Consider the following 17,329-nt stretch of genomic DNA (forward strand, 5'->3'; position numbering starts at 1 on the left):
TAATGATTGTTCAGAAGAGTACATTGTCATTTGAGTTTTTATTTTTAAGATGGGAAATATTATTTATTAAAATGAAAAAGGATAATTGTGTCTAGGAAATATTTTACATGTTTGTATTATCCAAAAGGTGACTTAAAAATCATAATACATCTTGACATACCAGGATTCCAAAATATTAGTAATTGTTAACAAAAAATGGTTTTTCAGTGATCTTTAAGAAAACAGTTGTTGATTCCATTCAGACACCAGTTAGCAAAGGAGTTTAACATATAAAATAAACCAGATTCTTGCTTTTGCTTTCAGTGTAACTGAATATTATTTATGGTTCAGAATTTTTCATCTGTTCTACTTAAAGTCAAAATATTAACTCAATATAAGTTGATCTCAGTGACATTTTTAAAGTTTAAAAACTTGTATTTTTCTTTGTCTTTCATATCAAAACTTCCAGATTAGTATGTAAACTTTAGATATCTAACTGTGGTAAAATTTAATACATTAAACACTAGATTACAGGGGTTTGCTTTGGGAAACTTTTTAACTTGCCTTTGTTCAAATAGTTGTGTAGCTCTGCATGCTAATCAAAAGTAATACTTAATGGAATATTGTTTTTTGTTAATGATGATTGTTTCTTTTTCAAACTGCATCACAATAACTGAAACGAAGAATAGAAGAACCTAAAGACTGTGGCTGCTTTGCAAATTCTACTGAATGTGTTGTTTTTTCTATGAAGCCACAGAAAGAAATAGATGTAAATATCTATATTAGTTTGTTGTAAAGCATTAACTCTCACCATTTTAAGCTAATTCAGGTGTATTGCTGTTCCTTTAGTGCAGAATAACAGAACTTTTCAAATAGAATAGTTTCAAAATTATCAGATGAAGACTATACTTATAAAATTTATTCATTAGCCTTTTTGGCTACTCAAGCCATTACCCAAATAAGCTACGGAATTAACTTATTAGAATATTTTAATTTTTTGATGATATTGTGGAATATAATTTGACTCTAGGATTTTTAAATCATTTATATTTTGCCATCTGTATCAATTAAAAATCCTGAAAAGATATTGTCTTTATTCATCAACACAGTTCTTTTGGGAAGGCGGGAGGTAAGTCTCTTAATATTGGACAAATCAGGCTCTGGTTTTGCTCTAATGTAAAGCAGTGATTTGAAAACGGAACTTAAATTCATTTTAAGAGTGACTGTGTATTTGAAAAGTAGCTCTTACACCATTTCATTAGTTTTTAATTATAGGTAATTAATAACTTAAAAAATTGATATATGTATTTATTTTGTATTTTGTGCCCTGGGACCCAGATTATCCTGTGAACTCTAGAAATCTAGATGATTTAACAAAAGACTCCTTGGATAAATTGATCCTCTGTTTTGTGAAACAGTGAGAATGTGATTCATTTTATAGTGAGTTTATTCTGATTCCCAGAATAATTGGGGGAATGAACTTTGCATAGAACGGTGTCTCCATATTTTAAAATTATGGGACTCACTATATAAAAAATGTTAGTTTATCCCCACATGGTAATGTTTGTATTCTTATTCTAACTACACAGTGCTATTCTACATGTGAATTGAAACCATAACTTGATAGAGATAATCTACCAATGCATGAGGATTCAAAGAACCTTAGTGGTAACTGCATTTTTATATGCTGGGAACCGTTGGTACAGTGCTGTTTTTTTCTAAATCTGGGGAGTATGTTAAAGTGTAGATTTCCAAAGTCCTGCTCAGATAAATCTGATGCATTAGGTTTGTGGCGTAGTGCCCAGGTAACTGAGTTTTATACAGGAATCCTAGCAATTATACTGCAGACGGTTTGGAAAGGAAGTTTGGTCCTAATTTAGACCTGAGTACCCACACACACGGTCTTGATCTTCAAGAGCGAGGGATCTTGGACACTGATGTGCTGGGGCTGTCACTCTGAGATAGTCTCTTCCGTGTGTCCTTTCCTTACTTCGCCTTCCCGTTGTCCTCACTCTCCGTCCACCCCAGAATTTTCATTGTTATCCATTACTCTGTTGGATTTGAAAAGCAGCTCTTAAGTCTTGGAGCTTCTGTTTGTGCATAAATCAGTCGTCAGATATGTTGCCTTCTCAAAATATTTATCATTTATTATATTATCAATGAAACTTTAAGTAAAATTTCAGATAATCCAAAGTTTCATGTAGATATCACATTTCATGTGGATATTAGTTTTAGCCATAAAAGCTGATAAGTATGTCCATTGTCATAAAGGTGTTTAAAGAATTGTCCATCGCAGCGTCTTGGGGATATTATAGACACCAGGGCGTTGCCTTCTCAAGAGTGTGTCCCTGACCCAGCAGTATCACATCACCTGGGAGCGTAGGAAGTGAAGCCCAGAACCTTCCAGAACTGTCCAGTCAGTGTCTGCATTTTAGCAAATGCACAGTTCACTGGAACGCACCTTCAGTTTGGAAGCACTGTCCTAAGGGATTGCTGCTTTCACTTGGGGCTTTTTGCTTCATTCTGAAGTTACAAGTCATTTTTAGGGAATTCTAATTATATTTGGATTTTCTCTGCCTTCGCTGCACTGTCTTAAAACTCAAACGAAACCAGCGTCATTGGCCCATAGAGTTTCTTAAACACGAAGGGTATAGTCCTGGGAGTACTTAAAATTCCTGAAAACAGCAGAATGTGTTGCTAATAGTGTGTGTTGCACTGCTCAGAATCCGACGCTAGGGAGGCAGTGCACGGAGATCGGGGAGTCCCCGCCGATCGAGTGCCTGTGATAGGCGGCGTCAGAGCGAGGAGAGCTAATCCGTACTGCGGCTGCTGTGTCAGGTGCGGCAGGGCGGCTTCTGCTGGAGCTCGAGCCTTTGCCACAGCCCGTCCCTTGTCCGCTGGGCTCTCCCCCAGATGTCCCTTTGCTGCTTCTTTGACGTCTTTTCTCACCTGGTCCCAGTCAGAATCTCTGTTTATTACTGTGACTTGTGCCCACCTCCTTACCCCCTTTCCCCCGGACTGCAGTTTTCTCTGTAGCTTGATTCGTAACATTCTGTATATATGTCTCCTTGTGCTCACTGCTTTCTCTTGGTTTCTCCACACCAGCATATAAACTCCAAGAAGGCAGGACTCTCTGTTGTGTTCGACGTCGCCGGCCCATTGCTTAGAACAGTGCCTGGCACACGCTGGGTCTCAGATATCCGCGGGATGAAGTATCAACTCTGTCATTAGGCGTTCCATAGTCTCTGTGTGTATGTGTATGTGAATGATTTAATATGCGAAATGAACATCAGTGTAATAGTTAATTACTTTTTATTGCTGTTGAGAAATAAGATTTGCCCATTTTATGAACAAATGACCATTTGCAATCTTTTTTCCCTGAGTATTTTTGGGAGAAAATCTGCCAAATAATGCCTCTGTTTAGTAAGCTGCATTTAAGTTCAGGTCCAGTGTGTTACAAGTTGAAGAAAACTGGGGATTTAGACTAAGTTACTTATTGGGCTAATGGTATTTGTGAAATCTGGCGCTGAGATGATGAGAAGCTTGCCTGTGTAGCAGCAAAAGTATCTGTTAACTCAGGGCTACCCCTCATCCTAGTAAAAAAGAGCTCTGACTCTGGTATTTTTCAAAAAGGCTGTTGCTTTGTTTAATTTTATTTATACTGTTACCACTTTTTTTTTTTTTTTAATTTGAAGACTGTTTTTATTTTATTTTATTTTTTTGTTTCGTCTTATTTTCGCAGACAGGCTCGAGGAGAGAGCACCCCCAGATAAGAATGTAGACCCACTTTCCGCTGCACATAACCGTCCTCCGGAAGATCCTTTTGGTTCTCTTCCTTTCGTTTCTCACTCAGGCAAGTCACATATGCAACATTGTCATCATTAAAAATTCACGCGGAAGCAACAATAATAAAAATAACAACCAAAAAACCCCTTATTAATATGAGGCCAAAGTAAGGATGAGGTGTGAGGTGCAGAAGACGAGACTCATTTTACCTTTGCTGCCGCAGTCTTCCTCACAGTCTCCTTTCCACTGGGTGATTCAGGTGTGTCTTTTGCCAACATAGAAAAATGCTGACGTACACAGTAGAGCCGTCACTCTCTTTTTCTCTCTATTGTTGGGTATCAGTGAAACAAATTCATGCATGAATATCTCTTTTTCTATATTTAAAGATCTTTTTATGCTCAGCTTTTGCTTAAAAATTCTGTATTTTCCTAGTTTATACATTCTCTTTTGTAGTTGTATTTGAAAAGTATTCGTGATTTTGTATCATGTTGCTCTTTGTATATCCTCACTTCAATTTCTTTTTTTTTTTTGCTTTGATTTCAATTTAGAATTTAAATATTGTTATTACCATTAAAAACTATCTATAGTAATATTTTCTAAATAATCCCCCAGCTGGCACCGTCAAATATACTCAGCTGGAATAGGGTCCTGCTTTGTTGTAAATGTGTGTGTGTATGTGTGTGTGTGTGTGAGTGTGTGTGTGTGTGTTCCTAATGGAAAAAAATGAGTTTGAGCTTAGAAAAAGGAGATATATTAGAAGAAATAATGAGTCGACAGATGGTTCTAGCATTCTTTTCCTAATATTTCTCACTCAGGCACGTTATGTATATGTAATAACATCATTGCTGTCATTTAAAAATGCACCCAAGTGAGAAAATAAAAAATGACCCACCTTATAAACAAAAGAAAAACTTATAAATAGAAGTTTAATAAGATATAGGTGTTCAGGATTTCTGATGACTACATCGAGGCAGTGTTAATAGCTTTTCAGTATTTAGATTTGGTTATTCAGGATATGCACAAAAATAAATAGGAGTTTCTACATATTTTCATGTTCTGTGTTTTACTCTTTGCCATTTATTGAAAACAGTCCATTTTGTTGTCATTTTCTGCTTGCTTCTTTCAAATTGTTTCTAATGAATGGCATGACAGCATTCATTGAGTGGGGAAGGCAGTTTACTGTTTCTACTTCATCTGCACACGTGTACTCCCTCACACCCCCAATGCTAATGCTATTTCTTTTTTCAAATGAAATATAGTATCTCAACATGGTCATTAGAAGCTCTCAAGAATGTAAGTATTGGGGGCGCCTGGGTGGCTCAGTGGGTTAAGCCTCTGCCTTCGGCTCAGGTCGTGATCCCAGCGTCTTGGGATCGAGCCCCGCATCGGGCTCTCTGCTCAGTGGGAAGCCTGCTTCCCCATCGCTCTCTCTGCCTGCCTCTCTGCCTACCTGTGATCTGTCTGTTAAATAAATAAATAAAATCTTAAAAAAAAAAAAAAAGAATGTAGGTATTGATCTGTTTGTGGTTGAAAATGGTTTCTTTACTGCTGGCTCTTTTTTAGGCCCTGGAAGGGGTTGTATAATCCTTTTCAGGTTTGCACGTATCTCTGCAACTTTCCTGTTCTTTACAAGTTTCTGAAAGAACCCTGGAGAAATGAAGACTGGAATCAGGGCCTAGAGTAAGCCTCAATGATTGGCTCTTTCCTTAGGTACCCTTGTTTTGGGGTTGGCCTAAGATTTTTATAGTTAGAAATAGGCTCACAGATTTTAGCTTGATTGCTGTCACTATTAGTTTTTCTTTTCACTGTGGGCATTTAATTTCTCCGTTATATTTTAAACTTACCAAGGGTAGAAAACGTGAATTGTCTGTCTTTGAATCCTGTTCAGTGGCCAACCCAGTAAGTATCTAATAACAGTTTTTGGGTGTATGATAAAATTCTGACTATTCCTAAAAACAATGGCCAACCCAGTAAGTATCTAATAACAGTTTTTGGGTGTATGATAAAATTCTGACTATTCCTAAAAATTTATACTTGTAAGTGTTAAGAAAGTGACCTTAAAAAAATGATCTTTTTTTTTTAAAAGATTTTATTTATTTATTTGACACAGAGAGATCACAAGTAGGCAGAGAGGCAGGCAGAGAGAGAGAAGGGGAAGCAGGCTCCCCGCTGAGCGGAGGGCCCGATGTGGGACTCGATTCCAGGACCTTGAGACCATGACCTGAGCTGAAGGCAGAGGCTTAACCCTCTGAGCCACCTGGGTACCCAAAGAAATGATCTTTACCCTAAAAGTACCCCTCCAAAAGAACCTTATTAGATTTAGTGTAACCATGTGCATTGGAATGGTTTGGTTATGAGGAATTGAGCTTACAGAATGGAATAAAGGATGGAATGGTCACAGGTGAGATGTTCATCTAGAAAGAGAAGGAAGGGTAGTCACTTAGCTAATCAGCACTGTTAATTTGTATTCACCAGATCTAAAGTATGTAATTAAGTTGAAACTAAAAATAACAGATTTGCACTGAGTGAACTATTCATTATCAAGCTTCGATACACTATGCATAATTTTTCAGTTACAATAAACTATTTGGGGTCATTCGTTTTTCTCATAATAAAATAATGGAATCTACTGGAACAAATATTGTCTTTTCTGTAAGATTTAGGAAGAAACTGGAAAAAGAAAAATGAATTCTGCTCAGTGAAAATACACTCTACCTAACATTGGGAGCATCTGGAGATGCGTAGGACTGAGAGAGAGAGAGAGAGTGTGCGCGCGCGCGCGCGTGTGTGTGCGTGTGTGTGTGTGTGTACACAGAATGCAGAATGATAGGTGTATGTGATAAACCATCTTACTTCAATCTGAGGGTTGACAATTACTGAATATAACTGTATTTTATGTCAACCAGATGGAGAATGCTACTTGAGAATAAAGCAAATTTAGTCACGAAGCAGAATGCTATAAGAATTCAGCAAGTTTTAACTCCATTGGGAAAGTACGTTTAAGAGGAAGTTCCATTGTCCTAAATCTAGTGTTCCTTACACTGGTTTTGTTAGGAATTGTGCTCTTTTTATTTTGAAAGACAAAATTTCTGTGAGAACTTTAAATCTTAACTTTGAAGTTATGATGGATTAATTTTTGCTTTGTTTTTCTTCAGTTTATCATAAGTTTACAAAATTAGTTTTTAAACTTAATTTTATTAATCAAAATACTTATGTACTTTAAAAAGTTAGATTTAACAAGTTTATAATGAAAAAATTCACTTATCTGCCTGCTGCCTCCATGCCCCCATCCCTGTTCAGATTCCGTCGAGATGATTTTTCCCTTCTGATATTTAATCCATCTTACTCTGCAGTGCATCTTACTCTACACTTCCTCCCAGCCGGGCTGGGGGGGTCTCCTTTCTTCCCTTGGTCTGTAGGCCAAGCAACCCTCGACTAGTTTCTTGAGAAACTGTGCATGGGAGGACACGTTTTAAGCTTTTCCGCCTAAAAATATCTTTTTTCCTAACGGACACTTGACTGATAATTTGCGTAAATAATTCTACACTGGATGTAATTTTCCCTGTGAATTTTTTGAGGTATTGCTTCATTGCATTGCAGCTTTAAAAAAAAAAAAAGGCTTCAATTAGTCGGATTTTCTCTATGTCCCTACCCTGGGTCCCATAGCCTCTCCTCTTCCAGAATACCTTTCTCCCCCATTTCTGTAAGAGCTGCGTGTACTCCAGAGCTGATACAGTCGGCTGACCACCTTGATCTGTTCACACAGACGCTTCTTTCTGATTCGCTGGTGCATTAGATTATGCTACTGCGTTTTCAGGCTTTTCGGAAACTTAGGTGGAGATAACATTTTGATAGATCGTGTCTTAAATTGTTCAAACCTAGCTTTTCCTGTTCTTAAATGTTTTTAAACATTTCTTTATGGGCCAAATTAAATTTTGTACATATCCATTTATGCAGAAATCAAATAATTATATCAAGAATATGTTTGGTGCTGTATGTAAGGGTAATATCGTATTCCCTAAGATGATATTTTAATTATCATGGAATTATATTTACCTTTTATGTCAGGTTACTAAACTGTTAGTAGAGTGGTATATCATAATCATAATACTGTAATTCCAAAACAACTTTGGAATTATGAAGTCCTGGGTATAAATCTTGGTTGTATCCCAGATTAGCTATGTGATAGAAGATGTTGCCTCAGTTTCTTGGAGGGTTTCTTTATCTTAAACTGGAGATAATATTAGCTACTTGATGAGATTATTGAAAGAATCAAAGAGGAGTGTTACACAAAACACAGCATTCTCGGTGTTGTTGCTAGCGTGACTGTTGTTGGTAGTGTTAGTACATAATATGTTTACTCGTTACTAAATTTAAAAATTTTTTTTGTTAAATAAGTTGTAACTGCTGTCTAGCTAGTAGTACTACAAAATTCCAGTAATAATAAGCTAGGATCCTCTTAACTACTGGTACCTTGAAATAACATGTACAGTCTGATTTTGAAGGTTTTCACTACCAAGAACTATTTGGATGGTGCTATTCCTATTCTTATTAAAGCATTAACTACCAGTACACACATAAAACTTTATTAAAAGCATGGGATTCATTCCCCCATCAAACCCACACACTCTCCCTTCTCCCACAGGCATCATTTTACAGTTAGTTTGTATACCAACACGGGAATTGAAGTGCGAACTGCTTGATTTTAATAAACACAACTTCTGACACATAGAATATTTGAAGAATTTTGTTGACAGGCTGTATTAAGTTACTGAAGTTTTAGATTTCATATATTGCATTTCATTTTTAATTAGGTTTGGTAGTTACTCTTCCAAATCCCAGATCCACTTCATGGTTCTCGTGACCGAACAGGAGGCTAAATTTGAGTTTAAGGTTAGGAAAGGTCACATTGTGTATAGCGAATATTTGTTGGGACGTAGACTGTTGCAGGATCATCCGTTCAAATGCTAAGTCGTTTTATAAGTGATGATGAATGTATTGCTTATATTTTTAGATTCTAGTAATTCTTGAAGATCAAGAATTTTGCTCTTCCAGGGTGTCAGTGATAATGGTTACCATTTATTAAGTTCTGTTTTATACATACAGTCAAAACTGAGGCTCAGAGAGTGCCAGTGACTTGGTTAAGGTCAGATAGTTTAAGTTTATAAGTAGGAATCCAGCTCTGTCTGCTTCTAAACTCTCTTCTGTAAATAGTAGCAAAACAAAGATGTTGAGTAGCCTGTTTTAAATAAAAATCTGCATAATAAAAATGTCAGTTTTGTAGCATTTTTAATTTGGCTGGAAAATACTGTTCACAAGTAGCATGATTCTCTTTTTATACTCAGGCCTTGTCACTTGGCCTGTCTTCGGAGAAACAGTACAGATTTGGATAAAGTCTCCTAATGCACTGATGCTCAGTCCCGGCATGGCGCGTTGCTGGGGAGTGACAGCAGGCAGGATGCTGTCGGTTCAGAGTGGGCTTTCAACTCCCACAGCCCCTCCCTTGTTCCCTAAATGATGAGACAACAGAAGGCATGTAATTACAAGAGCACTTTCCAGCCATTCATCCTCTATAATCTGATAGCAAAGAAAAGAACATCAAAATAAAATTTCCTTGAAGCTGGAAGCTTCTTATATGATTAAAAATGTACCACCTGTTTTATAACTGAAAGAGCTATCGTCTAAAAGATGGGAGCCTGATGAGAAGAGTATGATGCAAACAAGCCTCCCCCCCCCCCACTTTTTGACATTTTCTAAATATTTTGAATTTTCTGATATAGTTTATGAAGGTTAATTTATGTGACTGAAGAATACATTGTTTGCAATATTCATTTAAAATAATGTGGCATTAACTAGGATTTCACGCTTCTCCCCAAAGAGTATGAAAGAATACTGTAATAAATATATGAAAACTGACCTTAGAAATTTAACTTTTGAGTTTGGAATCTTCTCTGGGGCTGGGCAAGACTATGGTATTTTTGAAATTTTAACATCTAGAAATTTCCTTTTATGAAAACTCAGGCACAAAATGGATGGAATTATGTTCTGATATTATTTGGCAGATTCATGTCAGTTCATTTGGTGAGTTAGGCTTGTTCCTCAGACCCTCCCAGTTTCTACCGGGTTAGTCACTTCCCGGATGGCGGGCATCGGGAGGAGCAGGCGCGTTTCCCTGCTGCTAAAGTGGACGGTCAGCTTCCCGAAGCCGGGAAATGCTCTCTTCACCTTTGTGTGCCATACAGGACCTTGAGAAGTAAGGTCATTACTTTAGTAACCGAATATAATCTCTCTTTGTACACACACACACACACACACATACCCTAGTATTTAATGAGATTTTACTAAGTAAAGTGAATATTATTTAATGTTCAGCTCTATCACGTAAGTTCTGTTATTGCCTTTATTTTATAGATGAGGAAATGGATGCTTTTTTGGGTGTTTATCTTCTGTGGATTTTGTAAAGTTGAGTATTGGTTCATTTGGTGATGAAGCCCTATAGTAGTTCTAGACCTCAGGCCTACAGACTATAAAACACTCAGCCCAAGATAGGTATTGTACAGTTCAGCAAAACACTGTTTGCTGAAGTGGAAACAATATGGGGCTTTTTTTTTTTTCCCCCAGACACAGCTTTGTAAAGGAAATCGAAAGAAGTTCAGAACAGGTCTGTGGCTGCATTTTGTTGGGTTGACAATGAGCTGTGTGGAGTATTTGCTGGTGGTGATATTCTACTGGTAGTTTAATTGTAGGATTTACAGGTGAGAGTTTTACACTAGTGTCAGCTGAAGTCTCTCTGACGTTGGGGTGTATGGCCTTAAGCTTGGATGTTAGTCAACTTCTTCTAGCTTCATATGCCTCATGTATAAAAAGACTACATCTCTAAAAACCCCTTCTTGTTTTTTGCTTTCAAATATAGTTGCAGCTATGAAATAGGATCAAGGTCACCGGCAGAAACGGAGAGAAAAGGAAAAGCCAGGCAGAGAGCTGGAGACTAACAGTGCGGATCTTCCAAGTGGCAGGAGGGCAGGACCGTGATCTGACGTAGAGTAAGGGGGACATTATCGAAGATGTAGCGAAGAAAGGTGAAAAGATCATAACAGTCCTTTCAAAGCATTTTCACCCTGAGTTGTTGTGGGAGCCGCATGGTGGGGAGTTAAGAGAGAATGTCTGAGAGGCCCTTGGCGCCGCGCTCGTGTGCTTAACAGTATTCGCGCCTGTCCTCTGGGATGCGTTTCTCAGCGTCACTGAAGCATATGGCGGGCACTCCATAAATTATCCTGAAACGATGGTGCGCTACGCCCGCCGCACTGGCTCAGCCCCTCCCTGAGTCCCCGCCAGCAGTGTGGGAAGCCCCTCGCATATGTTCTCGCTTTAATCCTTGCGACAACTTTCAGAGGCGAATACTGTTGCCCTCTCTACTCTACAGAGGAGGGAAGTGACCCGCAAGGCAGTGCACGAACCAGGCCAGCACAGGGCACTTCCATTCAGTATCTTCTGCAGATAAAGGAAGGGAAGGATGCTATGTGTTGTTATATAAACAGTTATCAGAGGGCCAATGTGGCGTTTAGATATGTAGTAAATGCACTATACTTGCAGTACTGAAAAACCGAAGCATTGCTCCAGCTGGTTCTGAACTATTACCTTGCCGTTCTGTATATGACATATTAAGCCAGTGAAATACCTTTAATCAGCAGGATCTGTGTGTTTAAGTATACTAGTTCTCTTGACATTTTAGTGATTTCACATTGTTGTAACTTTTTTTTTTAAAGATTCTATTTATTTGAGAAAAAGAGAGCACACAAGCCAGGGGAGGGGGCAGAGGCAGTGGGAGAAGCAGGCTTCCCGCTGAGCAGGGAGCCTGACATGGGCTCCGTCCCAGCCCCAGAACCCTGAGATCATGACCTGAGCCGAAGGCACATCCTAACCGACTGAGCCACCCAGGTGTCCCTATTGTAACTTCTCCCCGCAACACATTACTTGGAATTTTCCTGAGGGACCATTTACATGCTGCACAAGACAATTAAAAACTTTCATAACCCTTTATTGAATAATTTATCCAAATCTGCATTGTCTTAGTCACTCCCTTTATTTCCAGGATTTTGTTCTGATTGGATTTTGGCTATTTGCAGAAATCAGACCAACCTCAAAAGATAAGCATTACTCAAAAAGCTGAAATTTTGTAGTCTGTGGTTCCAAGGCACAGAGCAGAAATAATATCCTAACAGAAGCCATCCAGGTCTTCTAATGTATTTAGTTTAAGGAAAGAAGAATGCCCTACTCAGAGCCAAAAATAAAAGTTAGTCAGCATATGAGAATGTACAGTGTTTTATCAAAACTGATTCATAGAGAAAGATAACTGAGGTATCTTTCTGGGCACATTCTAGACATTTTTTTATTCTTTAAATATATCTTTCTAGTGTTATTCTAAATATAGCTTCCCTTCCACCCACTTGAAAAACAGCCATTTTTTATGTTAATAATACAGTTCTCAGTAAATATAGGGATTATTAGGATTTAAGATATATTGAATTATAAGGAAACATATTTAGGCTGTACTTTGGGGAAATTAAATAGTGGAAATAATCCTGATTTAAATTTCATAGTAAATCACATGTGTAATATTTACTCTAATAACTAGAAGAAGCAGTCTGGCCCCAGGAGCAAACAGTGGGAATATCTGAATTCTTCCCTTTTCTTTTTTTTTTTCCCAATTACAGGACTATGGTTAGGCAAAGAAATAGAATGTAAGAGTTGATGGCATTTAACTGTGAAGCCACATTTTAAAGTACTATACATTGTACAGTGGATAACCAACTTGATAACCGTAGTACTTAATTTGACAGTCTTCCGTGCCTATGGAATAGCACTAAAAGCCTTAGAAATATGAAATAACCTCAAATTTTGTAAATTTCCCATTTCTTTCTCAGTTCTACTATAGTTTCACAATGAAGACAGGATGCTTCAGTAGATCACTTTTACTGCAGAAAGTAGAGCCTTCTCTGGGATTGCTGTAACAAACAGCCTGGAATTTAACTTTCCCTCAGCAGGAGGTACTGGAGAGGGAGGACCGCATGCATTTACACTGTTGTAATGTAACAATGTAAATTACAATTACAATTACAACAATTACATTGTTGTAATGGTGCTTAACATTGAAGTTGCTTTTAGTATGCTGTCGGAAAAGTTAAAGTTCATAGCTGCTCCTGATTCTCTTGTGAAAATGTGGGAGAAGAAAGGAATTCGGATTAATATCCTTGCTTGTCTTAGTTTTATAAAGGGGAGACAGTAAAAGAAAGAAAACCCATTTTTCTATAACCAACAGAAAATTTCCCCCGTTGCCCATACTTTTTCCAGGGTTGTAATCTGAAACCGCAAAGGTGGAATAGATCATGGTGTGCATCTGTTCTTGGGTTTCTGAAAGCAGTCTTTTCAGTTTCTTCTACTGTGCCCCCAACTACAGCTGTTTAAAAATCAGAGACAGTTTCCAGGATCCAGTATGCACCCTTGTATGTGGATATACATTTGTGTGCCTACTTTTTCCTGGCCATTAAAAATATAGATATATGTTTTATGTAATCTCTATACCCAGTGTCGGCCTTGAACTCACCATCCTGATATCAAGTCACATGTTCTTCTGACTGGCCGACCCAGGCACTCATTTTCTGGCCGTTTCTAAAGGTGGACCTGAACGCCTCTTGGATTAGCCGCACCAAGCTGCACTCATCTCTGGGGTGCCTGGGGGCTCAGTCGGTGAAGTGTCTGCCTTCGGCTCAGGTCCTGATCCTGGGGTCCTGGGATCCAGCCCCACGTTGGGCTCCCTGCTCAGTGGAGAGTCTGCTTCTTCCTCTCCTGCCTTTCCACCAGCTTGTGTGCTCACTGTCTCTCAAATTAATAAAATCTTTAAAAAAGAAAGAAAGAAAGAATTGCACCCCCCTTCCCCCTGCACTTATACTCACTGTTGACCACTGGGTCCAGACAAGACCCTAGAAGGGCGGAATTTGGGGGATGAAGTAATTGAGTTCGGCCTTGTTCTGGAGGTGGTGCTGGTCGTGTACTCCAGAGTGATTGTTGGGCCATCTTCTAAGTCCTTTCTTGGTAACAATCTGATGAGTAGAACCTGGAATTACATTATTCCTTCATATCATGATAATTTGTATATTTCCTCATATTATGCTTGAGGGTACAGAGGGTACAGAGCTACGATCTTGTCAGAGATTGTTCATTAGCTCTGTATTAATTATGTATAATGAATATGTAGAATGAGGGAATAACAGTCAATCCATAAAGTGAAATTGATATTAAAAAAGGAGAGTTTTCTTATTCCTTTTTCCCCTCAAGGAAAAAGTATATGATCATGGTTCTAGTTAAAATGCTGAAAAACTAGAAACAACCTAGAGGTAAATATAAATCTTAAAATGTTACACATACAATGCTTTGTCATGTTCCTGTCAGTTAATAAGTATATTGATGCCTGTGAACATGCATTAAAAGTGGGGCATGAAAAACCCCACAAATTTTTATTCACGCTGAAAATTTAAAAAATGGAACTGGGGGTGCCTGTGTGGCTCAATGCGTTAAGCACCTGACTCGATTTCAGCTCAGTCGTGATCCGTGACGTGAGACCGAGCCCCAAGCAGGGCCGAGCGTGCAGCTGCTGAAGATTCTTTCTCTTTACCCCCTTCCCACCTCTCCCACCCCGCCAGTGCTCGCTCGCTCTCTTAAAAAACAAAAACAAAAACGAAAACAAAACTGTATAGCACTTAACATAAATCTATGTCTATATTAAAACAACTTCAAGAAACTGACAGTGTGGACAGAATGAGTAGGAAATGACGTATGTGTCTTGGAAGAGCACTAGTGGCCAGCTGGGTAAAGGAAACAGTTAATTTAGAAGACTGGGATTCAACTAGAATAACAAAGAGAAAGTCAACTGAAGGACTGTGTCCTATGTTAAATTTTCTAGAAGATCTCTATGCCCTAGAAACGGAATTTCCCTAAGAAATTGTAGAAACCGGGCTGCCTCGGTGGTTCAGTCGGTTGGGCCTCTGCCTCTGGCTCAAGTCATGATCTCAGGGTCCTGGATCGAGACCCCCCACCCTTGGGCTCTCTGCTGAGCAGGAAGTCTGCTTCTCCCTTTCATTCTCCCTCTGTGCTCTTCCTATCTCAAATAAATACAATCTTCAAAAAAGAAAAAAGTTGTAGTAGTAGTATTTTTTCAGAGTGTATTTTGCAAAATCGTTTATAAAGTTAATAGGTGCTACTTGTACATAAAAGTGTTTATAGTGAAGCAAATTTGGGAAGTCCTGGGTTTCACAAGATGAAGCAGATTTTTTTTTGTATAGGACTTGGCCGCACCTTTAGTGAGCATTTTCCAGGTAGAGGCATAGGCATATTAAAGGCAGCATTTTATAAACTCAGGTACCTGAGACCGTAGAGCTGTTTGGTTTTTGTAAGAAGAAACATGTTCTGTGGATACAGGTTGGAAAACATTCTGGAATGTTCCCGGAGGTGTCCATGAGCAGGCGTGATGGGTACACACGGTGGAGCTCTGGGTGGGTAAGGAGCTTGAAGTAGTAAGTTAAACTCTATCATAGAGGAAATGCCCACAGTGAGGGATGATTCTTAGTCTTTGCCGTTACACTTTTTTTTTTCTTTTGGATAAAAATTCACAAAAATTTTATAGCTAATCTAAAGGTAATCTTTGTTTTTAGTAAGTAAAAGTAAGCTGTATGGAGGAGAAGTCGAACTCGAGAATCTGCATCTGATTGGGCTTTAATCTGTTAGGATTTCAGATAAGCCTGTCATAAATTTGTAAAGAGACAGCATTTAGCTCCTGGCTCGTTTCGCGGAACTGGTAGATGAATAATGGATGATGACATTGAAGTAGAACCTGACGGTAGTTCAGTCTCCTTTCCCCTCCTCAGCCTGGTCCTCGCGTCACGGCTGCCAACCAGCTGCACGGGCTGACCGGAGCCAGTGGCCGCTGTCCCTTCTCGGTTCTGCCTCCCCGGCTCCATGCTCCCCGCTGCCCCGGGCACCCCCCACCCCCTCGGCTGCCCGGGCACGTGCTCCCCGCTGCCCCGGGCACCCCCCCACCCCCTCGGCCGCCCGGGCACGTGCTCCCCGCTGCCCCGGGCACCCCCCACCCCCTCGGCCGCCCGGGCACGTGCTCCCCGCTGCCCCGGGCACCCCTCACCCCCTCGGCCGCCCGGGCACGTGCTCCCCGCTGCCCCGGGCACCCCCCCACCCCCTCGGCCGCCCGGGCACATGCTCCCCGCTGCCCCGGGCACCCCCCACCCCCTCGGCTGCCCGGGCACGTGCTCCCCGCTGCCCCGGGCACCCCTCACCCCCTCGGCTGCCCGGGCACATGCTCCCCCCGCTGCTGCCCCGGGCACCCCCCACCCCCTCGGCTGCCCGGGCACGTGCTCCCCGCTGCCCCGGGCACCCCCCCCACCCCCTCGGCTGCCCGGGCACGTGCTCCCCGCTGCCCCCCCCCGGGCACCCCCCCACCCCCTCGGCTGCCCGGGCACGTGCTCCCCGCTGCCCCGGGCACCCCCCCACCCCCTCGGCCGCCCGGGCACGTGCTCCCCGCTGCCCCGGGCACCCCCCACCCCTCGGCTGCCCGGGCCCTGTGCCCGCCGGTTGCGGTGCTGCTCTCCGACTTTGCGGTTGGCTCCGCGGGCTCGTCTGCTGCCCGCAGCTGTGACACGGGCGGCGCAGTGCTGCGGCCCCTCACTTCCTCGGTCAAGTCCTCCAGACTCGGAACTCTGCGTGCCCTCGCCCGGGGGGACGCCCACATCTCCGGTCTCCTGCACCTGTTTGCACCTAAATGCCTCGGGGCAGCTCAAGCCCGGGGTCCAAAGCGAAGTCCTTGATGATCTCCGCTTCCCTCTTAACCGTACTCTCTCGTGCGCGGCGGCGCTACGTCCTCCCCAGGTTCCCTCCCTGAGGCGCTCGTCCTTCGCGTCCGCTTGGCTGCCGCCACCGTGCAGGCCACCAGCATCCCGGGCTTGAATTTCTACCGCTTCCCCTTCCCCGAGCTTCTCGCTTCTCTCCGGCCTCGCTTCCCGTACAGCGCTCCGTGGGACCCCGTCTGAGCAGGACACCCATTTTACCGCTTTCCGTTCCCTACTGAATTTAGGACAAATTCCAGACTCCTCCTCGTGCCGGAAAGGCACCGTCACAGGCAGGGGGTTTCCCCTCCGTTTCCTGCCCCGTCTTCCGTGGCATCTTCTGTGGCATCTTCCGTGGCCTGTCGCTCCCACCGTGGCTGCGCGCTGCCTGTTGTCCTCGAACGAGCCCATTGCTTTCTTGCAGTCGCCGTCACGCTCGCCCTGGCTCCGCCTCGGAGCAGCTTGCTGCCTGTCCTTTGCATGCCTGGCTCCTTGTTACTGCTCAGTGTCAACCGTCCTCTCCCAGGGAAGCCTGTGCTGACTTCCCAGAGTAGGCGTCTGTGGACCCCTGCCCCCCCCCCACCTGCGCCACTGCCCCGTCACTGCGGAGCGAGCTTGGACTCGTGTCTCTGTGCTTGCGCTGGCTCCCACCCTCGACGGTATACCTGGAAGGC

General features: G+C 41.7%; 2 protein-coding genes across 2 annotated transcripts in view; one reads left to right on the forward strand and one right to left on the reverse strand.

Moving 5' to 3' along the window:
- Nucleotides 1–17,329, forward strand: part of BMP2K (BMP2 inducible kinase) — a 124,967-nt gene that overhangs the window by 100,120 nt on the left and 7,518 nt on the right. The window contains exon 15 of the mRNA XM_045067949.1: nt 3,722–3,832. Coding sequence (XP_044923884.1) covers nt 3,722–3,832 — 111 coding nt within the window. The remainder of the gene's footprint in view (nt 1–3,721; nt 3,833–17,329) is intronic.
- PAQR3 (progestin and adipoQ receptor family member 3) overlaps nt 13,862–17,329 on the reverse strand; it is a 33,374-nt gene continuing 29,906 nt past the window's right edge. Inside the window, exon 7 of the mRNA XM_045069056.1 lies at nt 13,862–13,879. The gene's annotated coding sequence lies outside the window, so the exon portion shown is untranslated. The remainder of the gene's footprint in view (nt 13,880–17,329) is intronic.

This window comes from Mustela putorius, unplaced genomic scaffold, assembly GCF_011764305.1.
Source record: "Mustela putorius furo isolate JIRA1106 unplaced genomic scaffold, ASM1176430v1.1 tig00000040_pilon_pilon_pilon, whole genome shotgun sequence".
In the NCBI taxonomy this organism is placed as follows: Eukaryota; Metazoa; Chordata; class Mammalia; order Carnivora; family Mustelidae; genus Mustela; species Mustela putorius.